The 27,110-nt window shown below is 48.5% G+C and overlaps 1 protein-coding gene across 4 annotated transcripts in view; it reads left to right on the forward strand.

Annotated features, from left to right (window-relative positions):
* CRTC3 (CREB regulated transcription coactivator 3) overlaps positions 1-27,110 on the forward strand; it is a 98,844-nt gene that overhangs the window by 7,128 nt on the left and 64,606 nt on the right. For all 4 annotated transcript variants that reach the window (XR_007152899.1, XR_007152900.1, XM_047862224.1 and 1 more), the window contains exon 2: positions 3,696-3,794. Coding sequence is in view for 2 of the 4 variants with exons in the window: in XM_047862224.1 (XP_047718180.1) it covers positions 3,696-3,794 (99 nt within the window). In the remaining 2 variants the exon portion in view is untranslated. The remainder of the gene's footprint in view (positions 1-3,695; positions 3,795-27,110) is intronic.

Consider the following 27,110-nt stretch of genomic DNA (forward strand, 5'->3'; position numbering starts at 1 on the left):
GTCTCAGAAATAAACATTACAAAACTTTTTTTAAATCGCTTTGACTACTGTAGGTTGGTCATTTGCACATCCATAAGTTTTCGGATTCTTTTGTCAGTTTCTATAAAAAGGCCTGCTGGGCTTGTGTTTGGGATGGATTGTTGGGAGACTTGGATCTCATTTCATGTAGACATTGAAGGGCGGTCCACCCAAGTGTGTGACTGTAGGCTAAGGGTCGCTGACTTAAGTTACAGGGTGAGGCATGTAGGGAAAAGGAGTGGAGGAGCCAGGAATGAGGTAAGTGGTAGCCGGTCTCGGGCCACAGTCGAGGAATGGTAGGGTGCCATGAGGTCTTGGGCAAACAGGATAACCCACGCCCTGTGCGGGGGGAGCAGCCACTTCTCAGCTGCATGCATTGTGGCCACGCAAGAACGTACACTCAGCGTTGTTTGATCTTCCAATCAAGAGAAGTTGGGAATCCAGATTTTTAAACAGTCTTCCAATGAGAAAATGAAAGTTTAAAGCATCGAGTGGGTCAGTATCCTGTGGGTCAGCCAGAACTCCCTAGGCTCAACGTGGCCTCTGGCCTGCCAGTCTGTGACCTCTGCCTTAGGCTACTCATTCTTTGGTGCTCACTTTCGTTATTAGTAAGCATTATGGTGTTGAAGACCGTCTCGACGGTTCTTTCTAGGTCACTGACTCTATGTTTCAAAAGAGGAAAATAGTCAGGTTACTCAAGGGGTTAGGAGGTAGTTGAGAACGTCAACAATGGTAATATTTCGAGAGGTTGTCCATGGCTTTACATTTTCTATCCCCCGTCACCTCTCTTTTCTCTCTGGGAAGGAGACAGCAGAATAATTTACCCAGCCAAGTGGGGGCTTCAGGTCACACAGGTCTTTCAACTCCAACCCCGGTACTGTTTTTACTGTGGCGCAAGTCTCTGAAGACCCTAGAATAGGCACTTGGGGATGGAGCCCACCCATGGGAGGCTGTGAGAGGGCCTTCAGCTCAGTGGAAGGCAGGTCTCCAGCTAGATTCAGAACTTAGCCTGTCGCAGTGCTAAGGCTTTCGCGTAAGAGTCAAAGCCTTTGTGAGAACTCTCTGGAGGCAAGAACTTTGGCATGTGTTCATCTTAGTAGGACAGTGCCTGGCATGGTGACCCACACAGTGAAAAGTTTTTGTGTAAGCGAATAAGTGGATGGATTGATGGAAGAAGGAATCAAAGGCTTTAGATCAAGGGGTCCAAGAGTTTTGTCTAGAGAATATCAAGGAGAGAGAGTCACGTGCTTCTGGTAAGAGTTTCGAGAACGTTAAGATCAAAAGCAGAGACTTTATTCTTGTAACTCAGCTGATGGATGGAAAAGGCTCACTATGTCCTTCCTCCTCCTCATATTTGGCTCTCAGATCTCGGTTTTGATGAAAAGATTGCAACTGCTTCCCAGTGCAGTATGTTTGAGAAAGCAGATACTGTGGGTTTAAGGAAGTTAAGGCCACCAAGGGGTTTTGTATGCCTTTAAAACTTCCAACCAGATACAGGCTTTTATCTTTTGGGGATGCATATTGAAATATGGAACGATACGACGTCTGGATTTCTTTCCGTGAGGGGCGGCACGGGTAGTGGAGCTGGCAAAGATAAATCAAGACTGGACATAAGATAATCGTGGAAGCTGGATAGGTGGGGTTTCATTGTACCCATCTCTATTTTGTATATATTTGAAATTTTTTATAATAAATATGAAAACCAAACAAAATCAGAGAGCTTCATAGGGCCAGTGATGCTTTTTTTTTTTAATCTTACTTATTTTCAGAGAGAGAGAGAAGAGAGTGAGCGAGCAGGGGAGGGGCGGAGACAGAGGGAGACAGAGAATCCCAAGTAGGCTGCACACTGTCAGCTCAGAGCCTGACGCGGGGCTCGAACTCATGAAATTGCGAGATCGTGACCTGAGCCAAAATCAAGAACCAGACTCTTACCTGACTGAGCCATCCCGGCGACCCCCCAGTGGTGCTTTTGATCCATCAAACTTCACTTTTCTCTGAGCTTGTAAATAGTATGATCATCGAGAGAAATGAACAATGGAAGGGACCACAGCACCTAGAAAAATGTGGGTTTTGAGATAGCTATAGCTTGGCCTCTTCTAGCTGTGTGCCCTCAGGCAAATGGTGAACTTTCCTAAGTCTGGGTCTCCTGGTCTGTAAGAGCAGGTTAATACGAGCTTGGTGGTTGTGGGGAGGGTTAGGGATGAAAGGAGCAGAGCACCTGACGACAGCATCTGGCTCATCGCAAGGGCTCTTATCTGGCTCTTTTCATTATTATCAAAGGGCCTAATAATGAAAGGGTAAAAAACCTGCTTGGGGGTTCCCACCTACTGTTTCTTCCCTATGTGAATTCTACGTGCCGAGGGTTCTACAACCTCAAAGGTCGTTTATTATTTTAGAAACAGAACCTTAAAGACCAAATGGGACCACCTTGGGGTTTCCAAGAACTGTAACCAGTTCACTGCCTTTGGATATGAAGCAAGGAAGAGCTCGCAGAAGGAAGTGAAAACAGTGGGGTGCCATTTGATAGCTGTCGAATTTGCCTTCATCTTTGCCCCAGTTAATGACGATCTTCAGTGTTAGTGAGTTTTCTTTGTGATAACCTGTTTCCTCACATATACATGGGTACACCCCTTGGGAAATCATTGTGGCATTATGTATCGAGAGCCAGCTAAAGGCCCATACCCAGAGACTTAGTACTCACTCTTTGGCATGTGTTCTAAAGAAATGATGCAGAAGAAGAAATTCTATATGGCCGTTCAAAAAGATTAACATCGCAGAAAAGGGGCGCGTGGGTGGCTCAGTCGGTTGAGCGGCCGACTTCGGCTCAGGTCATGGTCTCGCGGTTCGTGAGTTCGAGCCCCGCGTCGGGCTCTGTGCTAACAAACACCTCGGAGCCTGGAGCCTGTTCGGATTCTGTGTCTCCCTCTCTCTCTGCCCCTCCCCTGCTCATGCTCTGTCTCTCAAAAATAGATAAATGTTAAAAAAATTTTTTTTAAATATCACAGAAAAAAGTTAAGATGTAGGCATGAAAGATTGTGGCTATGATTACCGCTGTGCAGCTATTATACATGTAGAAGGGAAAACAGCTAATGAGTTAGAGTCACTGAGTGTGGCTTAGATTTCCTTTAAGAAATTCTTTTATTGCCGTTAAAGATTGTGCCTGCACACCTACACACGTACTCAAAGGCCTTGCAGAGACCTCACTATCACGGTGCATGGGACATTTGGAACGTGGGTAAATTCTTCCCCCAAAATAGGCTAATCAAAAACCGGAAAGTGGGGTACCTGGGTGGTTCAGTCGGTTAAGCGTCCAACTTCAGCTCAGGCCATGATCTCACAGTTTGTGGGTTCGAGCTCCGCATTGAGCTCTTCTGCTGTCGGCACAGATCCCCCCCCCCCCCTCTCTGTGTGTGCCCCTCTCTGGCTTGCTCTCTCTCAAAAATAAATAAACATTAAAAAAAAAAAAGAATTTTTTTAGCGGAATTTAGTGGAATACTATTTAAAAAGAATCAGAAAGCACTGGAAGCCTGAAGATTTCAGGTAGGAAAAGGTAGATAGAGGAATCGAAACCAAGACTTTCACTCTTGAACCGTTTTACTACAAAACACCGCACGTCGATGCTCCTCTCAGATCTTTGCTGTCCTGTCTCACCCGTCTTGAAATCTCTTTGTTTCCAGGTCCAATTTCAGAAGCTTCAGCAGCTCCGCCTTACGCAGTACCACGGAGGATCCTTACCAAACGTGAGCCAGCTGCGGAGCAGCGTGCCAGAGTTCCAGGTACCTCCAGATACTTCCTTTCTTCAGGCTGAAGCGAGTGTAAAAAAAAAAAGAAAAAAAAAAAAGAAAAAAAAAAAAGATAGATAGAGGTTGTCCTTACAAAGATGAGATCTTGAAGGATGCAGTTCAGTGTTCTTCTGGGAAGTCGACCATTCTTTTTCCTAGTTCCTGCAGCATGAGATAGTGTTATCTCACGGGCCAGTGGTCTGAGGCTGCCCTGTCCGGTAGAGACATGCTGTGAGCCACATGCGTAATTCAAACCTTTCTAGGAGCCACGGTAAAGAACAAGAAGCAGGTGTCATTAATTTCAGTATTGTTTAAATGACTTAGTTATTTAACCAGTATATCAGAAATGTCACGTCAACATAGAAGCAGCACAACAAACACAAAGGAGATATCTCACGTTCTTTTTGAAATCGGTCTTTGAATCTGGCGGGTGCTGTATGCTTACAGCCCATCTCCGTTCAGACTCGCCATAGTTCACTGCTTTCATGTGGTGGTTTTCGGCCGTCTTGGACGGTACGGATCTAAGGCCCAGATACGTGGTGTCTTTTGCACTTAGATTAGTGCGAGGTCATAGGGTGCTTCAATCACTCATATCCAGTGGAGAGTCTTGTACAGAACAACGTGGAATTGATACTTCAGACAGTGGTGTGGGATGCTGTTGTTAAGATCCAAGTGAGAATTACTTAGGTACCCTAGTCTCTGAGAAACCAGAAGCCTGTCGTTCCAATTAGACAATTTAAGATGTGGTGTTCAAGTTGGGATCTAAACTTTAAGACAGAGCATACGTTGATTTATTTGAGCGACTCCCATTTTCAAAGTGCTGTCGTCTTTCTTTGTTGTAAAAGCCGGGCTCACTGGTTTGATGATGTCCCATAAGGCAAAAGTATTCTTTAAAATGGAGACTTCCATTTGATCAAATGGGAGTCCTAATAGGAGTTCTTAAATATAATGGTTATTAGAAAAAGTATAATATGACCGTATTTGTGCCTTATTACACTGGAGTCTTGTCTTTACCATATTGATATGGAATCTCACTGTAGTGTTGCCTGTATTTGGGGATCTGCCTCTATAGATCACATGCTCTTCTACATGGGCCTACTGGATCATTCGGTATCCAGATAAAGCAGATCTCTGCTTTATGCTGGATTTCTGGCTCCTGAAATCGTCTTTGTCGAGGTTTGCTGTGTTTGAGATCCTGATTTTGTGGTACTTTGTAGTCAACTTCAGAGGAATATAGAACTTCCCATCCTGCCCCTGCCCTGTTGCAAAGGGGAATGAATGGGATGAACTAACAGCCCTTGACCCTCTCAGGATTCTTTCTTTGGATACTTTCATTGCTTTGAAACAATCACAAATTTACAGAAAAATTGGAAGTTCAGTACAAATAACAAAAAAAAATTTTTTTCATGTTTTTATTTTATTTTTGATATATATATAGAGAGAGAGCGAGTGTGTGCGCAAGCAGGGGAGGGGCAGAGAGGGAGAGGGAGACACAGAATCCGAAGCAGGTTCCAGGCCCCGAGCTGTCCGCACAGAGCCCGATGCGGGGCTCAAACTCATGAACCGTGAGATCGTGACCTGAGCCGAAGTCCGAGATTCAACCCACTGAGCCACCCAGGCGCCTGCACTTTTTTATTTTCTTTTTTTTACCCCTTGAGAGACTAAGTTGTGAACCTGATGCTCTATCAGCCCAGAGTATTTCACTGTGTATTTTCCTGTAAGCAAGGACGTCGTCACTCATAACCCAAACAGAGCCATCAAAATCAGAAAATTAACAGTGGAATGTTATTACCGCCTGATCCATAGACCCCGTTCACATGTGGTTTCACTGCATGGCCTATTACGGCCCTTCCTAGCAGAAGGATCCAGTCCAGAATCACATGTGTTTAGTTATTGTCCTCAGTCTCCTTCAGTCTAGAACGGTTTTTCAGTCAGTCTTTTATCTTTGACATTAAAAATACGTATTTTTTTTTTTTTTTTTTTGACTTTTGTGATCTGGCCACTTTTGAAGACCATTAGCCAGGAATTTCGTAGCATGTCCCTCATTTGGGGCTTGTCTGATGTTTCTTTGTGATCCAAGTCAGGTTATGTGTCTTTGGCAGGAGTGGCACAGAATGATGCTGTTACTGTGTCCCCTTGAGTGGGTGATTTTCTTTTGTCCTACCACTGATGGTGTTCACTTCTATCAGTTAAGGTGGAGTTTGTCCCATGCCTCTTTGCATTAAAGTTACTCGTTCCCTTTGTAATGAACAGACGCTTTGTGAGGAGATACCATGTCCTCCTTATCAGGCTTCCTTACATCTTTTTATTTATTTCTGAATATCCAGTTTTGTGGCTTCTTTAATTCAGTGGGTTAGTCCGTAACTATTAGTTACTTTGATGCCTGTATCATCCCCGGTTAGCCCAGTAGGAGCCTTCTTCCCAGGATTCTTGACAAATTGAGAAGAAAAAGGAATCCTAGGAATACAGATTTCAAAAGAAAACAGGTTTGTTTTAAGTAGGCTCCACACCCAGTGTGGGGCTTGAACTCATGGCCGGGAGATCAAGAGTCACGTGCCAACCAGGCGCCCCCAGATTTTTTTTAAGTAAGCTTTTTTGAGGTGTAATTTGCCTACAATACGATTGGCCTGTCTCAGGCATACAGGTCTGTGTTGTATAATCACCACCGTAGTCAAGATACAGAAGAGTTCCATCATCCCCCAGAAGTTCCTTCATGTCCCTTTGTAATCTGGCTCCACCCCCCACCTCCAGCCCCTGGAAACCACTGCTCTGTCGTTTAGCCTGTCCCAGCGTGTCCTATAAAGGGAATCAAAAGTGTGTAATTTTACAAGCTCTTCTTTCGCTGAGCAGATCGCATTTGGGAAGCATCCACATTGTTGCATGAATGAGTTTTCTAGAGCTGCCATGAGCTGGGGGGCTTACGACAGCAGAAGTCTAGTCTCTGAGGCTGGAAGTCTGAGATCAGGGTGTCGGTTGGGCCCTGCTCTCGGAAGGCTCCAGGGGAGGATCCTGCCTTGCCTCTTCCTAGCTTCTGTTGGTTCCTTGGTGTCCCTTGGCTTGCAGCTGCTCACTCCAGCCTCTGCCTCCTTCCCTCTGACCTTCCTGTTTGTAGGTGTCTCTGTGTCCAAAGCTCTCTCCCCCTTCTCTTTTAAAGACACCAGTCCCTGGATCAAGGGCCCACTCTAATCCAGCACGATCCCATTGTAGTCTGATTTTATCTGCGAAGATTCTGTTTCCAAATAAGATCACATTCACAGGTACTGGGGATTCGGGCTTGAGCATATCTTTTCAGGGGAATATAATTAACTCCCTGCATTGCGTTTACCTGGAGTTTATTCCTTTTTATTGCTTTCTATTCCATTATATGGGGGCGCTAGGGTTCCGTTATCCTCTCATCAGTTAACGGGCGTTTGGATTATTTCCACACTTTGGCACTTGTGAATAAAGGTATTCACGTATAGTTTTTGTGTAAATACCTAGGAGTGGAACTGCTGGGTGACATGGCACGTGCAGCTTCAACCTTATAAGAAGCTGCCAAACCGTCTTACAACGCGCCTGTGCTGTTACACATTCCCACCAGGAGGTACAAGAGAGAGCCCCAGTGGTTCTGCCCTGCTTTCCAGCACTTCGTACTCCAATATTTCAGGGGGTTGTTTTTTGATTGTGGGAAAAACCCAACATAAAATTTACCGTCTTAACCATTTTTAAGTGTCCAGTTCGAGTACAGTGTCATATATACAGTGTCACGTATATTCACATGGTTGTGCAGCCAATCTCCAGAACGTTTTCATGTTACACAACTGAAGCTCTGTCCCCATTAAACCACCACTCCCCACTCCCTCCTCCCCGGGGCCCCCGTAACCACCACTCTCCTTTCAGCCTCTGAATGTGAGTGCTCCGGGCGCTTCGTGTCAGTGGAATCCTACAGTACTTGTCTTCTCCCGACTGGCTTATGTCACTTAGCAGGTGTCCTCAAGGCTCATCCGTATGGTAGCACGTGACAAGACTTCCGTCTTATTCAAGGCACGGTAGCATTCCATCGTATGTATAGACACGTTTTGTTTATCCGCTCACCCGTCACGGACATTCGGGTTGCTTCTACCTCTTGGCTACTGTGAATAACGCCACTGCGAACATTGGTGTGAAAACGTCCCTTAGAGACCCTGATTTCAGTTCTTCCGGGTGTGTCCTCAGAAGTGACCTTGCTGGATCAGATGGTAATTGGATTTTAAATATCTTGAGTAACAGCCATACCATTTTCCACCGTGTCCGCACCTTTTTGCGTTCTGCCCAGCAGTACACGAGGGGCCAGTTTGTCCACATCCTCGCCAACACTTGTCCTTTTCTGTTTTTGTTTGTTTGTTTAATAGCGGTCGTCCTAATGGGTGTGAGGTGATGGAAGTTCAGTTTAAAAGATTTTTGTCGTTCTAGTGCATGTGTTGTGCTATCTTCTTCTTCTTATTTCTTAATGTTTATTTTTGAGAGAGACAGTGAGAGTGCAAGCTGGGGAGGGGCAGACAGAGGAGGGGACAGAGGATCTGAAGAAGGCTGCCTGGGCTGACAGCACAGAGCCCGCCACTGGGCTTGAACTCGCCAACCATGAGATCGCGACCTGAGCTGAAGCCAGATGCTCAACCAACTGAGCCGCGCAGGCACCCCAAACTTTTGCCTAATTTTTAACTTGAGTTGCTCATTTCCCTATTACTGAGTTGTGAGAGTTCTTCGTGTTTGGATGCCGTTTCCTTGGGAGATACGCATTTGCAGCTATTTTCTCCCTGTCTGTGGCTTATCTTCTTTTCCCAACAAAGTCTTGAAAAGCAGAAGTTTGTTTTTGTTTTTTTTTTTTAATGTTTATTTGTTTTTGAGAGAGAGGCAGAGCCCGAGCAGGGGAGGGGCAGAGAGAGGGAGACACAGAATCCAAAGTGGGCTCCAGGCTCCGAGCCGTCAGCACAGAGCCCGACACGGGGCTTGAACCCGCGAACTGTGAGATCGTGACCTGAGCCGAAGTTGGACGCTTAACCGACTGAGCCCCCCAGGCGCCCCAGAAGTTTTTAATTTTGATGAAGTCCAGTTTATCAGTTCTGTCGTTTTATGACTTATGCCTTTCGTGTCTTATCTAAGAATTATTTGCTTAACTCAAGGTCACAAAGATGTTTTCCCTGTGTGTGCTTCTGGAAGTGTTATGGTTTTGGGTTGTACACCTAGATATTTCAAGTTAATTTTTTTTTTTTTAACATAGTACAAAGTACGGTTGAAGACCACTCTCTTTGCCCGTGGGTGTTGAATTGCGCCGGCATCATTTGTGAGAAGACTTTTCTTTCCCTATCGAATTGCCTTGGCATCTTTGTTGAAAATCGATGGACCATATATGTGTGGGTCTCTGTTTCTAGACTCTATCTTCTGTTCCATTCATCTTCATATTCCTCATTTTGCTAATGCCATACTTTTTAAAAAATTAATATTGTAAAGATTTTATTTTTGAGTAATCTCTACGCCCAGTATGGGGCTTGAACCCACAGCCCCACGATCAAGAGTTGCATGCTCTACTGACTGAGCCAGCCAGGCCCCTAATACCATGTGTTCTTAAAAAATTGAGGTATATGGGGCGCCTGGGTGGCGCAGTCGGTTGAGCGTCCGACTTCAGCCAGGTCACGATCTCGCGGTCCGTGAGTTCGAGCCCCGCGTCGGGCTCTGGGCTGATGGCTCAGAGCCTGGAGCCTGCTTCCGATTCTGTGTCTCCCTCTCTCTCTGCCCTTCCCCCGTTCATGCTCTGTCTCTCTCTGTCCCAAAAATAAATAAACGTTGAAAAAAAAAATTGAGGTATAATTGACATGTAGCGTTATATTAGTTTTAGGAGTAGAATGTAGTGATTTGATATTTGTATGTGTTGTAAAATGATCACTACAGTAAGACTAGTTCATTTCTGTCACCAAACAGAAACAAAATTTTTTTTATAATGAGAAATTAAGATTTCCTCTCTTTAGCAACCTTCAAATCGGCAATACAGTTTTATTAACTGTAGTCACCATGCTGTACATCATGTCTTCATGACTTTATTTGACAACTAGAAATTTATACCCCTTGAGCTCCTTTACCCATCTTATCCCCTCCTTCCCCTTTTTAAGATTCCGTGTATAAGTGGGATTCTCATACCACACTTTTTGGTTTTTTTTTTAATGTTTTTATTTTTGAGAGAGAGAGAGAGACAGAGCGTGAGCGGGGGAGGGCCAGAGAGAGGGGGAGACACAGAATCCGAGGAGGCTCCAGTCTCCGAGCCGTCGGCACAGAGCCCGACGCGGGGCTTGAACTCCCAAACCGTGAGATCGTGACCTGAGCCGAAGTCGGACGCTCAACCGACTGCGCCACCCAGGCGCCCCCCATACCACACATCGTCTGGATTGAAAGCCTTACCTTTACAGGCAGGCTTGGAATCAGGTAGTGAGACTCCTACAAGGGTGGTTTTTTTTTTTTTCCCCAGTGTTGTGTGGTTTATTGTAGTTCTTTTATCCACACAACTTCAGAGTCAGTGTGTCGATTTCTACAAAGAAAGCCTGCTGCGATTTTAGACGGGATTGCATGCGATCTGTATAGCAGGTTGGGGGGAGGGGGGAAGTGACGTCTCAATAATAATGAGTCTCCCAATCCATAAACGCGGTACAGAAGCACAGATTTTGATTCAAGTTAAGTTGCTTATAATTATTTATTTAGACACAGTCCTCTCCCTCTTATGTTTATAGATCACTTTGGAGTTTCCCAAATGTTTTCACATCCATTTTTTTACTTGACCTTCACTGCATTAGTTTGGTAACCACAGTACTATTTTAATATTGGTGACAGACCAATTTTCTGTCCTAATGGAAGATCTAAAAGCACATTCTTTTCCTTTAACCCATTGGGCCCTTTTGCAGGGGACAGAAACTTATCAGATGAGTAAAGCAAACCTAGCTTCTCAGGCTGCCTTCTGATGATCCTCAGCGAGGGGTGGGCCATCAGTCGGGGGGTGGGGGGCTGGCTAGAGTTACAGCTCTGGGCAGGGCCTGTCGTCTGTGCACTGAGGGCAGAGAGAAGGAGGTGGCATCTCTGAAGGCTCGGGATGTGTCTCCGGGTTAGGGGAGAGCCAGCCATACTTCAGCCTTGAGCCAGCCTAGCCTGCCTCACAGCTAAGGCACCTGCTGGTGTGTGGCCCGATTGTCAGGCAGCTGCAGAGAGAGGGCTGGCTATCCGGGCGTAGTTATAGCCTCTCCCAGCCTCCATGCAACCTGCCTCATCCTTTCAAATTGTATCACTAAAAACGCATGACGCTTTTTACGTTCCTGATCACTACATTTTAACAACATTGCATCATCTTGTTGATAACTGAGGGTCTGTAAGTTCTAGCTAATTTAGGGAACAATCTGGTAGCCAAAGGGAGAAAGCCGTGCCGCGTGGCAGGAGAGATGTGGAAGGCCAGGTCCGCGCTGGTGATTTTCTCGAGGCCTGCTGCCCATGTGAGAGCATATAATGAGGCCCAGAATGTGCACAGTAAGTGTGGGAGAAGACCAGAACTTAAACACTCTTTGGCTCCTAGTTCCATTTTTATGGCTTTCTTTTCTAATTTTTATAAGATTCTTTAAAAAAAAAAATGACTGGCAAAAGATACTATTATCAAATTCCAACAAATGGAAAACATTAGTAGTAATCTTAGTCCAAAAATACTGTTGATAATAGCATTTATTGAGGGTATGCTGTGGACCATACACTTCATTAAACTCTGCCTAGATAATTTAATCTTCACAAAACCCTTTGGGGCTATTGTTGTCTGGGGGCTCATCTCATTTTTCTAGGAGTTTTTGCTTTTCTGTTTTTTAATGTTTATTTACTTTTGAGAGAGAGCAAGAGGGACAGAGCGTGAGCGGGTGAGGGGCAGAGAGAGAGGGAGACACAGAATCCGAGGCAGGCTCCAGGCTCTCTGAGCTGTCAGCACAGAGCCCATTGCAGGGCTCGAACCCCCGAACCGTGAGATCATGACCTGAGCTGAAGTCGGACGCTCAACCGACTGAGCCACCTAGGTGCCCCAGGTTCACTTTCTTAAAACACTTCCATTAGGGAAGATTTCAGTCATATTAAACAGTCATATTTGCGTGTATCTTGATCCCATGTGAAGAGCTGTTGGCCTGAGATGATTTATACTTATTTATAAGCTTGTATTAAATATAAAAAAGAAATGGTTGCCTCAACTTCCTATGGCTGGTTTTCTGAATCTGTAAAATGTATCCAAATGAAATTGTGGACAGTGTTTCAGTAACTTGGTATTAGTTTGGACAGGCAGACAGGGAGTTATTTGAAACCTTTGCATCGCTCCCTTTAGCAGTCTTGTAGCAGCTTTTGAATCCTCCTGTGTCCTCATGTAGAAAATCCAGTCCTGTCCACGTATTTGAATTCCAGACCTCGAGAGCCGCTTCTTGGAATTTCAGAGTAATACCATAAGTAGGGTATAGGCGTCAGCATGTAGCATCTGAAACACCATCACTTTCTACAGCCAGACTCAGCTCTCAGCTCTGCTGGCTCTTGTCCTCCACACTGAAGGCTGTGAGGGCCTGAGAGGACCCAGGGGGGCAGAAGCGGGTTTGCATGGAGCACTGAGCTCTGCCTGCCCACCCCATGGCACGAGGGACTCTCCCAGCCTCCGGAGCTGAACTCCAAGCAGGTGAGAAGCTAGGTGGTGAAATAAGACGGATTGATGCTGAGTCTCCTCGCAGATAGCGGAGGGCGGGACGGGTAGGTGCACATCTTGTAGTCCTTCGTTCCGAAGGGAAGAGCTGAGGTTCCTCGATGCCACCTTGAAAGCTCTGGAGGGGCTGCAGACCACCGTCCCCGAGTCCCCCTAGGCACATCATACAATTCCCTGAACCCTGTGATGGTAATGACAGTCACTTGATAAGAGTTAGTACAAGGATTCGATGAATGCAGAATGAAAGCAGAAGGGCTTTGGAAACTGGTGTCCAAAGCTCCCGTCGGTCATTGACACAAGTAGTGCTTAGGGGCACTTTTGAAGGAGGAAGTTTGTACTTACGGCTTTCTACTCTTTTTGTTCAGACCTCTTCTTACTTCCTCTCCCCACACCCCCAGGGCCCACGCTCTCCAGGTATGGTGGCTCTTTACCTTTCAATTAATGAAGATGAGATAACATTCAGAGTCCAGTTTCTCGGTCACACAGCCCCATGGCTGGTGGCTGCCGGGGTGGTGGGAGTGTCCTCACGCTGAGCTCTGGGCCCCAGTCTCGGCCCAGCCCAGCCCAGGCTTCCCCTTCCCCTCCCAGCCCAGCTTCAGAACCATCCTCCCGCCCTCCTTCCCTTCACCAGCCAGTCAGATTTCTGTGTCCTGACTAAAGTGCTTACTTGGATCGTAAGAAAAGCATTCTGATTAAGTTGCATACCAAAACAAACTCAGCCTCCTCTGAGTCTCAGAGGCACATGCGTTTCAAAAGAGGATGCTTGCGGGGGCGCCTGGTGGTCCGGTCCCGTAAGCGTCCCACTCTTGATTTCGGCTCAGGTTGTGATCTCATGGTTTGTGGGTTCGATCCCCGGGTCGGGTTCTGTGCTGACAGCATGGAGCCTGCTTGGGGTTCTCTCTCCTTCTCCCTCTCTCACTGCCCCTCCCCTGCTTGATCTCTCTCCCTCAAAGTAAACAAATAGACCCACCCGGGACGGCTTTGTGTTCTCCTGTCCCCTCTCCCCTCCAAGAGAGGCGTTCACTACTCTTCTTTTCACTTCTTGTTAACTGACAGGCCGATAAATGGTAAATAAGTTCAGCACGTATTTCTTAAGTACCTGCTACGGGGGCGGAAATAGAACACTTTCTGTTTGAGGTGCAGGAAACCAGCTTTGTGTCCTGAGGGCTGGTGGCCTGCACGGGGCCACCGCCCCTCCCCCCAGGCAGGCTGCCTGGCCTCGGCCGTGAGTGGTCCACGTAGGGTGAGGTCTTGAGTCACAGATGAGGGGGTGTCCACGGAAGCCTCGAAGCTGCCCCTTGTACCGCCTGTCTTTCTTTAGACAGTCTGTCTGTGTCTGCCTTCAGCCCCCAGTGCCTCGTAGTTCCTGAGGGTCCCTCGTCGGTTCTTTTGCCCCCTGGAGCTTTGGCAGCGACATGAGGCGTGAATGGGCCGCCCACCGGCCTCTGCCTCCACTGGGTGCTCCCCAGGAGAAGGCTCCGGTGGCGGGAGGGGCCTGCGTGCTGGGCTGTGACCCTGGGCACGTCCTCAACCTCTCTCAGCCTGCTTGTTCACATGGAAAATAGGGACAGTCATGTTTACCTGTAGATAACGGGGGGCACGGAGGAGACACCAAGGGATTTGGGAGCTGGAGTGAGCTAAGGAAGCTAGGATGTAGAGATAAGTGATTCCTTCCCAAGCCACTCACCAACCTCTGCTTATGTATGCTCGTTCGTCACAGCCCCGTGGCTTCTGTGGCACAGTCATCAGCTCCAAAGTTAAAAGTGAGAGGCAATTTTGTTCCCAAGGTCATAAACCTTAGCCAGTGCTGCTCTTGGGTACAGCATGCTCTCTACAGCCATGAAACAATACCCCTTTATCCCAATACCAGCAGATATGACAAGATAGGGCAGTGACCTCCTGCATGAGAGTTAGGAGACATTCACATGTTATTTTAGCGTGTTTTATTCCCAGGAAAGATTTTCACTGATGACCAATATCTGTTTTATGTTATGTCTTAGTTTCTTTTTTGGAGAATGGCAATTTTCTGACCTGGTCCCTAAATTCTGCTTAGGAGTCCGTACCTCAAACTACATGCATTTTGCAACCATGATTTTTGTTTGTTTGTTTGTTTGTTTTTAACTATCTCTGTGTTGGATTTGCTCACTGGTTTACCTTTGACTTCTGACTCCCAAAAGCATGTTCGCCTCTTCTGCTTGAGGAAATAGTGAGACACACAGAAAGGGGCTTGTTTAATAGCTTCGGAATGCGCATCTGCCCCAAAATAGGAACTGTGACCAAGAATATAGTAGCTGTATTTTTAATACAGATTTGGGCAATACTTTTCCCTTCCTTTTAATCTAACGCTACGTATTGAATAGTGGACTTAGGAAGTGAAAGAGGAAAGTAGACAACTCATGAATCTCTAGCTGTCGGGAACGGAGGTCTCTGAAACCGTGCACGGGGCTGGGAACCACACACCGAATTACAAACATCTGCATCCACAGGCACTCGAACAAGGAGTCTGGAGCAGTGCCACGTTCATTCCGCCTCTCATATGCTCCCGGTTATTCACGGCCGGGAGGGTCAAGCATAGCACGGGGGCTCCAAATAGCCCCTTTAGAATGCACTTGTATACCAGTAATTTAAAGTTTCCATGCCAGAAAAGTTGCAAGATGAGAACTTCTGAGAATCCATCTGTCGGATGAAACCAATGAAAAGCTCAGTGAGGACTAAACGTGCCAACATGAGGTTTGTTTACAAATTCAAGCTTTAGGGCAGGTCTGCCTGGGTGGCTCAGTCATGATCTCATGGCTCACGGGTTCGAGCCCTGCATCGGGTTCTGTACTGACAGCTTGGAGCCTACTTGGGATATTCCCTCTCTCTCTCTCTCTCTCTCTCTCTCTCTCTCTCTCTCTCTCTTTCTCTGCCCCTCTCCCGCTCATGTGCACCATGCTTTCTCTTTCTCAAAATAAATAAGTAAACATTAAAAAAAAAACTTAAAAAAAAAAAAAAAAGGCTTTAGGGCAATACAGAGGCTACACGGTACGATGGCCGGAAGGCCAGACTCTGACTTTCAAATCTGGCCTCTGCTGCTTCCCAGCTGTGTGGCCTCGGGTGGATCATTTAACATCCCCCCCCCAACTCCCCCCCCCCCCCCCCCCCCGCCTCAGTTTCCTCAGCTGTGCAGGGGGGATGGTAGCAATGCTAACATCAGAGTTTTGCTGTGAGGAATAAATGAGTCAATGTATCTAACAGTCTTAGAGCAGAGCCCAGCGCACGGGGACCGTGTGGGGGAGTCTGACTCTCAGGATTGTCCCTGCCACCACCACCACCACCCCCCCCCCCCACCCCCGCCCCGCTGTCCTCGCCTCTGGAGCTGCTCCTGTACCATGGGTGTGACTTCCGGTCCTGCCACCTGCCAGTCCTGTTCCAGCCTCCTCTCTGTTTCTGCGCAGGGGGAGTGGGGGTGGGTGTGATAGGACCTCCCTCAGCGGGTGATGCTGAGCCTGGAATGTGCCCCTGTCACTGTTGCTGTTGCTCGGGTGGCTCCCGGCCCGGGCGGCTCTCCGCACTGCGAGATGTGTCACAGGTTAACTTGTTCTTACTAACAGCTAAAACTTACAGGTTTAATTTGAGTCCGGAAAATGTATTTTTAGAAAGCTATTAGAGCTATGTCCAGGTTATCCCCACTGTATCGTTATTGCTGTTCATTCCCGTTTTGGGAGGTGGAGAGTGCCCACAGGAGGCTACACTGTGCCCCCAGGGTTGGGCACGGCCCGGGGACACCGGTTGGAACACGGGTCCCTCATCCAAACACTGAGTGTCCCGTGTGGGGGCAGAAAATGTGTTTGAGAACCGCCGGTCACGGGGTGCTGTGCCTTCTGCCACTCTCATGTTTCTGCTGTTCCATGCGGCAAAACTCTGTTCCCGTTGCTTGCCAGACTACAAGCCCCACAGCCAAGCCTTCTTATCCTGTGCAGACATACCTCCGTGCAAGGAAAATACGTGTTTGACTGTTGAAATCACTTTTCCATTATAGTAAACAGCTGCTGTAACTTGCCCTGACTTTATTCATTAATTAATATTTACCGAGTGCCTGTTATGAATGAGGTATTATCGGGTTTATGAGGATAATTGAGAAAATGTCCATTTAAGAAGCTTATAACTAACTAAGCTTGATGGACAGATCACAGATGCAAGGACTACAGCTGAAAAACATTGATTCTGGGCTTCCTTTTCTTCTTTAGCTTCCATTTTTAAACTTTCACATTCAGGAAAAGTAATACATTGTATCCATTTACAGCCTGTTAGTCTTTGTTGTTCATTATAAAAGTAATACATGCTCACTGCACACAATTTGGACAATATGTAAAAATTAAAAGGGAACAGAAAACATATTTCATCAACAAAAATTACCACTTTAATGTGGTTTTTTATTTTTTATTATTATTCTTTTCTTTAATGTTTATTTATTTTTGAGAGAGACAGAGACAGAATGTGAGTGGGTTAGGGGCAGAGAGAGAGGGAGACACAGAAGCAGAAGCAGGCTCCAGGCTCTGAGCTGTCAGCACAGAGCCTGACGCGGGGCTCAAACCCATGAACCGTGAGATCATGACCTGAGCAGAAGTCGGACACTCAACCGACTGAGCCATCCAGGCTCTCCTTAATGTGGTTTTTTTAAGTTATTTTCAGGGGCGCCTAGATGGCTCAGTTGGTTAAGTGTCCGATTTCTGTTCAGGTCATGGTCTCGCCGTTCCTGAGTTTGAGCCCCATGTCCGAGCCTGAAGCCTGCTGCATATTCCGTGTCTCCCTCTCTCTCTGCGTCTCCCCGCTTGCGCTCTGTCTCTGTCTCTCAAAAATAAATAAACGTTAAAAAAAAAAAAAAGTTACTTTCATGCAACTTGTACATAGGTAATATTCTCTATATTTATATCCTGTTGGGTTTTTTTTTTTTCATTTCAGCCATTATGTAATCATTATTTCCCTATGTTATTAGAATACTTTATAATTTTAATAGCAAAATATTTCATCATATATGACTTACGACCACTCCCCCTATATGTTGGGCATTTGGGTTGATTCCAGTTTTTCTTTGTTATAAGCAATATAATAATAAACACCTTGGTGTATGAGTCATCTGTATTTGTGATCGTAGATTTCCAAGGGGGAATTACTCAGCCAGGGTAGAAATATTTGTAAGGTTATTAATATATGTGGCTTTGTTGCTTTTTGGCACAGAAATTTAACCTGACAGTTTTTTTTTATTTTGCTTTGAATATTCATTACCTTAACTGTAAGAGATCCTAAGCCTTTGCACATGCTGCATTCCACGTGTTGACTGTTCCACAATGACTCCAAAGTTCATGACATAAAGTAGTTTGCATATTTACTGAAGCACAGAGTTAATCACATGGGCCTTGGGGTTGGTGTGGCCCAGTTGAGTCCCTTGGCTGTGAGTGAGTGAGGCTGCCTGGCTCCTGTTTGATCAGGGCTTCATGGTTCTTTGCAAGTGCTCTTGTACATTGCTTTGTAAATTTATTTATTTTTTCATATGGAGAACTTTTGTGAAAACTGAGATGGCTGTTCACTTATGGCATACAAATGTGCATAGACTATCTGTATCAGAGATACGTGACCCAAGGCAAAACCCAGGAGTTTGCACAGATATTTCCATATTAACAAGTGTGAAGTTTTGCAAAGGCCACTCCTTTCTAGTTGGTTGGTATAGTAAGTACGAACCTCTCATTTCCGGGAAAGAAGTGTGATTTCATCTTCAGTGCAAGCTGAAGAAACTCTGCTCTCTGTAATAACTCACGAAGTGATTCTATGTATCTTTATAAGAAAACGTGAAAGTAAATACACAGACGAAATCCTCAGACAAGGAGCCGCTTCGGAGATTGTCCCCTTCCTTGCTTTAACTTTAGAAGAAGTTCTTTCTTTGTGTTTGGGTGGGAATATCTTATCGTCCAGCTAGGAAAGAGAGCGTGTGGAAAACAATTTCATCAACGTCGAGGACTCTGAGAACAAGCGCAGCGAAAGAGACCTCGCTCAGGCCAATCACGCTAATCTCTGCTTAACCTTGCACTGGTAAGCGCCAGCCTCCCAGGCCGCAGGCCAAGAGCGGCCTCCCCCTCACCCCTCTCTCTGGGCTCTTGCTCCCTGAGGTCGCTTCCACCCCCCACCCCGCCCCTCCCATCTGGCTCCCACAACACTTCTGGCGTTTGTTTAGCAGGCTGCTGAAAAACTGGCACCCCTAACCCTTCTCCTCCTGGGACCTACCTTTCGCCCCTCCCCATGCGGGTCCCAGGCACATGCAATGTGGGACCTCCTTTTGGAGAGACTTGGGTTTTTGCCCCCCTGGACCTTTCACAGAGTGATTGGCCTGGTGGCCTGCCCATGTTCAAGGTCTCGAATCGGTGTGTCCTACCCCAGCGTCACCTGATGATGTGGCTGTTGGTGCAGGTGGAGTCGGGTCTGTCTGCGTTCTGGCTTCGGTCCCAGGCTCCCGGGCCACCTGCCCCCTGACTAGCCAGCCTGTCCGCCGTCTCTAGGACCCAGCCCCATCTGAGGCAGAGGGACTGAGGCCGCCTCCCACTCAGTAATTTGGCTTCTAGTCACCATGTTGGCCTCGTGCCTCAGCTCGGATCACTGGACTCTTGTCTGGTTCCTGGGTGCCAGAATCCCATGGTAACCTGCTCATATCCCTGTGCCTTGTTTTTTATCAGCTTCCCTCCCGGGGACTGAAGTCCTGCCCTGAAACACAGTGAGCGATGCACTTTCCTGATTCTGTCTCTCTGACTGGATTCCAGAGCGCCCCGGATCTCTCATTGCTCTGCAGGGCCTGTGGTCAGGAAGCCTCCGTTCTGGACACTTGCCCCAGCAAATGGCAACTCCATTCTTCCAGTTCCTTAGGCCAAAGCCTTGGAGTCATCCTTAACTCCTCCTGGCGCGTCCCATCCCACATCTGAGCCTTTGGCAAGTTCTTGGTTCCACGTGGAAAATATATCCAGACTCTGACTACCTTTGGTCTAAGCCACTGTCATCTCTGCCCTGGGTGCCTGCAAAGAGCCTCCTGCCTGCCTTCCTGGCTTCCGTCCTCGTCCCCTTCCACTTCTTCTCGACAGTGCCATCTGAGTGGCCTGTGTAAAATAGGGGCCGGGGCGCCTGGGGGGTGCTCAGTCAGTTAAGCCTCCAACTTCGGCTCAGGTCATGATCTCACCGTTCATGGGTTCGAGCCCCTCATCGGGCTCTACGCGGACAGCTCAGAGCCTGGAGTCCGCTTCGGATTCTGTGTCTCCCTCTGTCTCTGGCCCTCCCCTGCTCACGCTCGTGCGCGCGCTCTCTCTCTCTCTCTCTCTCTCAAAAATAAACATTAAAAAAATTCTTAAAATTGGAGCCAGACCCTATCACTTGTCTTTCTAGAGCCCTCCGACGGCTTCTCCCCTCACTTGGTGTAGAGCCAAAGAGCTGAGTGCAGCAGGGCCCTGAAGGGCCCGCTCACCTCTCTGCCTTTACCCCCTGCACATCTGTGTAGCTCCTTCCTCTCACTCTCCTCTCGAGCCACACTCACCTTTTCCTCGGCTCCTTGAAGCCTCTCTGGGATCTCTCTGCCAGGAACACTCCCCCCCCCCCCCCCCCCCAGCAGCGGCATGGCTCCCTCCCTCCCATCTCCGTCTTTTGGCGCTTTGCTGTGGCACCTCCCATCCTCCCATCCACATCCGCCCATCCACGAGGCCTCCTCTCTAGAATCACAGCCCCCTCCCCGCCCCTCCCGCTCAGCCTTTTCTCCTTCTTACTCTCCAACATACTGTGTGTTTCTGACATTTTACCTTCCAGATATCCTGTCTCCTCACCAGTCTGCAGCAGAGCGTAAGCTCCGTGCGGGCAGGGCACTTCGGTTCACTGTCTGATTTCCAGAGTCTGGAACGGTGCCCGGCCAGGGGACGAGCTCACTGACTGTCTGTGGAATGAATGCGTCCGAGAGTTGAAGATTTGCCAAGCGGCAGCACCAACCCCTCCCCTCCGCCTTGCATCTTATATGCGTTATCCCATCCCGGCTCACCGTACCCTTGGGCGACGGTCCTTTTGTGACCCCCATTTTGCCAATGAGGAAAGCTGAGTCTTAGGCTAACTGGCCTGACTTAAGAGGAGCCGAGCTGTGACACAACTCTCCGGGTGGGGGCAGCACGTCGGAACAAACACAGACTGTTGTTAGAACTGTGTTCGAGTCCCAGCTCTGTCCATTACTGGTCGAGGTAGAAGCTCCTCAAGCTTGAGTCCAGTTATGACATATGGACAGTGGTTCTGTCTGTTCGGGAGAACGGTTGAGTGAGATCCGGGTATCTTCATAGGCACTTTCTCGATTGGTGGCCGAGGTTGATATTTTTTTCGTATATTTATTGGCCATTCGTTCTTCCTGGAGCTTTCTGCCCATCATGTTTGCCAACCTTTCTTTCTCTCTCTCTGTCTCTCTCTCTCTTCCTTGTCAGGTTGCAGTTGTTTGTACGTTAGAGATACATGTTGTCCTCTGTGTTACGAAGAGTTTCCCTCCCACTAGCGTTAGTCTTTTAATAATGTTTTTGGAATACTCCTTTTATTCATATAGTTACAAGTCCAGTGTTAGTGATTGGGCCAGTCAGTGAGAATACAGATTATTCATTCAACAAATATTTACAGAGTGCTAGAAGCTTGGGGGCTGCTCTTTCAGCTGGGACAGCTGTAAATCCTTTCAGTTTTCAGTCTGCGTCACTGACGGTGGCTCTCAGCTTGGGTTTTAGCAGATTCTTGAAAGAGAATGTGTTTTCTCAGAGTCGAGGAGACCCAAACATTTCCCAGACTCGGGCCGCATAATCAGAAATTTCAAAAGAGTTCTGGAATTTATGGGCTGGGCTCCAACGGGTCAGGCATACGTTGTCTTCTCTGTGGGCTCTCCCCGCCCTCCGTGCCACCAGACGGCGTGAACCGGGCGGCTGATGAATACCTCAGACGTCCCCGCTGTGGGCCGGACCGCAAGGCAGCCTCAGAAGCTGGACGCACGATTCACACAGTCCGAACCCCAGCGGCTCTCGTGCAGTCGTGTGACATTAACGGCCGGACGTCCACGCCGCCCACGCACATCCTCGCGGGCCTGGCTGCCCGCCCTGCAGACCTACTGTGAGTCTGAATCGCGAAAACACCTCGACGGTCACCTGGGCCCCGGCTCCAGCTTCCGTTTGTGGGGATGTCGGCCCCTCCGCAAGACCTGTCCTGTCAGCTGCCTGCGGGCTCAGCACAGCGGGTCCCTCGCAGACCTTCAACGCCACGCGAGCCCTTGCTCTGAAGAAGCGGCTTCGGGAAGGCTCCTCCGCGAATCTCGACAGCCTGCCGCCCAGCGTGGCACAGCAACCGCGGTGCTCGCGTTCACGCCGTGTCCCAGCACGGGCATCCAGGAGTCAGGCCGTGGGGACCTGGCTGCCGGGGGCGCCGCCGGCCTAGCCTCGGGACCGCAGACGAGCTCCCAGACCTGACCCTGCCTCAGCGCGCTCGTCTGCCACGTAGCCGCTCCGTGGTACCTCCTAGAAAGTTGGCGTGAGGATTAAGTGAGTTAACTCGTGCGTGTCCCTAGAACCACACCCAGCACGTGGTTCTTGCTCAGTAAACGGCGCACAGTTCCCTCTGCGAATCCTCCCGTCGGGCCAAGTTCTGGTGGCTGGGCCTACCGGCCTTCTCATTCCACTCCGGCACATTGTTGGTACCACGTTCCTCTGTCTCCCTGCAGGCACCCTGCCTGGGGCCGGAGACCTAAGCTTTAGCTATTTTTGTCAAGCTTCTTAAATTCCAGACAGACTGGTTAGATCCTACCCATTCTCTGCCGCCTAGATGAAAACACATTTACTGAAAGTCTTCCCTGGGCCCGTCCTGGGGTCAGCCGGGCTGTGTGTCGATGAGGGAATCCCCGGAGAGAAGGCAGGCCTGAGGGGGTGGGGGTCTGAAGGGGGGGGGGGGTGCAGAGCTGGGGCCAGGACACGGCCCCCGTCCCTGGATTCCCTCGCGCTTTGGCTCCACGTGAAGTTCAGGTCGGATTGATTCCCTCTCCTCTCCAGCCTGCCCTTGGACCCCAGGTCGTGACAGAGGGGGGGAAACGCCGTGTGTAGAGCAGCGCTGTCTCTAACTACACTTACACGTTCTCCCATCTTTGGAGGGGCGCTTCGGTGGCTCAGTCGGTTGAGCGTCCGACTCTTGGTTTTGGCTCTGGTCATGATCCCAAGGGTCTTGAGATCAAGTCCCGTGTCGGGCTCTGTGCTGAGCGTGGAACCTGCTTGGGATTCTCTCTCTCTTTCTCTGTGCCCACCCCCGCACCCCCTCTTGCGCATATACACACATTCTCTCTCTGGGGAAAAAAAAAATTATAAAATAAAATAAAAGAATAAAAAATTAAGTTCTCCCATTTTTTTGTTTTGGCTGTGGAGCCCGCCAGAGTTTTGTCCCAGTTCCCTGCAGTTTCACAATCGGGAGCCAGCATCAGCCCCTCTGTTATGAAACAACCAGTTTTCGTACTTAAAAATGAGGCCTTACTTGTTTATGGTTACTTTGGACGTTTTCCAGGAGTCACGATAACATCTGTGGAAGATTCTACACCGCCCATGATGCCAGACACCGAAGTGGTTTCCCTGTTCAAAGGCAACAGTCTGTGCTTCAGGGAACTCCCCGGGAATGGGACTCGGCTGCCTGGACAGCAGCGAGCTAGCTAAGGCCTGAGCCCTCTTCGGTCTTTCTACCCCCAGCCTCCTGGGGGTGTCACGACCGCAGAAAGCGCTGTCTCCGCCCGTTTTCTCCTGCGGCCTCTTCCCCGTGGCAACCGCTCGCTCTCACGCCTGTTTGTTGGGGTGCAGGGGAGACCCTCCCGCCGGCCGTGATGCGCCTGATTCGCCGGGGTGGCGGTGGGCGGGAGGAGAGGACCCACGGCCACCGAGTGCCCGACCAGGCGTTGTGTGCCCTGTCTCGCTTAATCCTCCCGTCGGCCCTCTGGCATAAGTGTTACTGTCCCCGTTTTACCGCTCCTTAGACAGTAATGTGCCCAAGGTCACACAGAAGCTCGATGACAAGAGTCGGGATTCAAACCCGGATTCACCTTTCCCGGGCTTGTGGTCTTTTTGCAGATTAAACACAGACAGACACACAAAATCACTCTGTGTTCAGTTAGGCAAAGTGGCCTATTCTCTCCTTTTCTCTCCCTGGACGGACGCCCTTTTCTAGTTGCCTGGGGCTATCAGATGTGCAGGTCAGTGTGACCCTTGCTTGGCTCCCCCCTTTGTTCGCTCCCTCGGCCACCTGACATGTCTTTTTGCTACTTTAATCCCGCTTCCAGGGCTTCCCTGACTATCGAGGAAACCTCTCCTCGGGTTAGCCTTGCTCCCTGCTGAACTAGGATTTTCACCCTGGAAATTGGTCAGGAAAGGCCAGTACTGGGGCATTAAAACCAGGGTGGGGGCGGTCGGCGGTTGACAAAGAGTAGGCAAGTGGGGCCCAAAAGATTGGAGTCCGTGGGGGGGGGGGGCGGGGGGGGCCAGTAGAGCAGACGTGGCCCCACAGGTTGTGACTCGAAGTCCGCTGAGCCTGCCAGGATGCCTGTGGCCTCAAGAGCGCAGGGACCTGAAGCTGAACTAGAGGTTGTGTTACGTCTTCTTAGTATCTCTCGCCCACCATCTTGTCTCCGCGGAATTGCCCAAGAGAGGCTTTCAACTAGTCTGTGCCTGTTGGGTCTCTAAGTGGTTTTGGGGGGGCGTTAATTTCGAATTAATGAAGTTAGAGCCATCATTTAAAAGGTTTGAGCCAGCTTGTAAGTTAAAACGTCACTCAGAACAAAGCAGCGAGAATATTAAAGGGCAAACGTTCATGGGAAGCCACTCCTGCCCGTAACGGACGGCTCGAATTCGGAACAGAGATGGACTGCTGGTCCCGGCAGATGAATCAGAGTTCTCAGGACCAGGATAGACCCTGTCGCTCTCTTGACGCAGTACTCGGACTTCATAGGTCAGAAAGACTGACAAGCGAGAAAAATTAGGTAATTAGTGTAGTGTTACTCGGTTCGTATAGTAAGTGCCTGGTGCTAGACTCAAAATCTGCTTACTTAGTGGTAAGTTTTTCAACCACTTGATACCATTTCACCGACACATTTGCCCCTTGTTTGTTTGTTTCTTTTTTTTTTTTAATGTTTTTAATTTATTTTTGAGAGATAGAGAGCAAGTGGGGGAGGAGCAGAGAAAGAGGGAGGCACAGAATCCGAAGCAGGCTCCAGGCTCCGAGCCGTCAGCACAGAGCCCGACGCGGGGCTTAAACTCGCAAACCATGAGATCATGACCTGAGCCAAAGTCAGATGCCACCCAGGTGCCCCTGCCCTTTGTTTCTGAATGTAATGGAAAAGGAAACTTACTCCTTCTGTCCCTTTCACCCTCTCCCCCCCTCCTTCCCCCCTCCTTCCCTTCCTCCCTCCCTCCTTCTCTCCTTCCTTCCTTCCTTCCTTCCTTCCAAACGGAATTACCACTGTTAGTATTGGTGCTGCTCCCAGTCCCACTGTTGATGAAAATGTACCGAATTTGTACCATATGCACCAGGTACTATGACTAAGTGCTTTTACACACGTTATTTAATCTTCCTGGTACCACCCCCTCCCCCAGAGGTAGGTTCTGTTACTTTCCCTGTGTATGGGGGAACACAATGAGGCTAAGAAGGATTAAGCAACTTCCTTAGATCACACAGCCGGACTAGAGCCAGATTTCAAGTCTGGGCTCTTTGATTCCGGAGTTCACGCTTGTATCCACTAGCTATCCTGGCAGTTTTTGTTGTGTCGTTCTTTCGTTGAATCAGTAAAACAGAACACTTTTTGTCTGAATGCAGAAGTTAAAACCTGTTGAGGAAATTCAACTAGAGTTATTTCTTGAAGAAAAAAGAAATCATTTCCTGATTTCTTCGTTTGTTAGCCCCATGACCCCATTAGGGCCGGGCCTAGTGGCTCTCTCGCCTTCGCAGACCAGAGGCAGTGGGAATCCTTCTGTGGGAACTTCTGAAGCTCTATGCAGGGCCAGGCTCTTGACCATCCTCTTTGGTTCTCTCTGCTCCACGTCTGGCCTTTAAGCCTGTGGAGCTGACCGTCCCAGCTACTGAGTAAAGACGGGCTCCAAAGGCCCCAAGACTCGTCTCCGCAGATACCGCGGGCGTTCTTTCCTTGATCCCGATCCGCTTTTACTACAAAGTCTGTCCTGTCCGTTGTCAAAACTTTGGCTTGGAAACGGCAGCTCTCAAGCTGTCTCTGACCCTTTGGACTTGTTCGTATTTGCCATGGGTAGAAAAACCAGGAGGTAGGAAATTCAGCCAGCAAAGAAATCTTCGGGAGTACGTTTGTTGTCGCTATAAGCCGTGACACGTGGCTTAAAACATGAATGACGTACCCGAGACAGGAGTGGTTAGCAGATGGACAGAGGGGCTAGACGGCTTGGGTTCGAAGCCTCCTCTGCACCCTCCATGAGCTTTGCACCATTTCACAGGGTCGTTGTACCGTTTAAATAAGATGGCACATACGAAGTGCCTTGTACCCTACCTGGAACATTGTAGGTGCTAATAAAAGTTAATTGCTATCGAAGGCATAATTTAGCCTTTTTGCTCCTTACGTCAGGGAGAAATTTTGAGTTAATACTCAGGGCTGGTGAAGGAATTCGCCCTTGTGTGTAGTCCCACAGCCATCGTCAGTTGGTAGATGCCTTTTTGAAAGCAGTTCAGGAAGGAAGAGTGAAGATATCCAGCATGCAGAGTGTTAAGATAGCCTCACTCTTTGATGAATTCTGCTTATAGGACGCCATCCTGAGGAAGTATTCCAAGGTAGGGAAAGAAAACTTTAGGCCTCATGATGTTGCAGGATTACTTTTCATTGTGAATCACTGATCTGAGTAGCGTATCATGCACCTGCTCAGTACAGTTTAAAATTTTTCCTGGAAAGGATGGAAAGGCTCTGCAGCTACGTAGGAGCAGGTTAAGCAAAAAATGTAAAAGGAGGTAGAAAATTGTACACACCCGTGGCTACAGGAGACCACGGAGTTTTCTTTCTTTTTTAAAAAAAAAGATTTCCCAATTTTTATTCCTAGTTGTACGTGTTAGTGTTCCTCTTCAATATTTGGAATTAACAGAACATTTCTTAAATGTTTTTAATGTCTTTTTGGGGAGAGGGAGAGACAGTGCGAGCGGGGGAGGGGCAGAGAGAGAGGGAGACACAGAAGCGGAAGCGGGCTCCAGGCTCCAGGCTCCAGGCTCCAGGCTCCAGGCGCCGAGCCGTCGGCACTGAGCCCCCTTTTTTTAACCCCATGAAAAGAAAGAGCAGTCTCAGAATGGCACCTGTCAGAAAGACCCTGGAGACAAATCAGCTATGTCCCAGCAGCTGTATGAAAACTCTGTAGGCTGGGGGCATCTGAGGGGCTCAGTCGGTTAAGAGTCCCACTCTGGCCCAGGTCATGATCTCAGGATTCATGAGTTCGAGCCCCGCGTCGGGCTCTGTGCTGACAGCTCAGAGCCTGGAGCCTGCTTCCGATTCTGTGTCTCCCTCTCTCTTTTCCCTTCCCGTGCTCCTCTCTCCCTCCCTCCCTCCCTCC

The sequence above is a fragment of the Prionailurus viverrinus genome, chromosome B3, assembly GCF_022837055.1.
Source record: "Prionailurus viverrinus isolate Anna chromosome B3, UM_Priviv_1.0, whole genome shotgun sequence".
NCBI classification, from domain to species: Eukaryota; Metazoa; Chordata; class Mammalia; order Carnivora; family Felidae; genus Prionailurus; species Prionailurus viverrinus.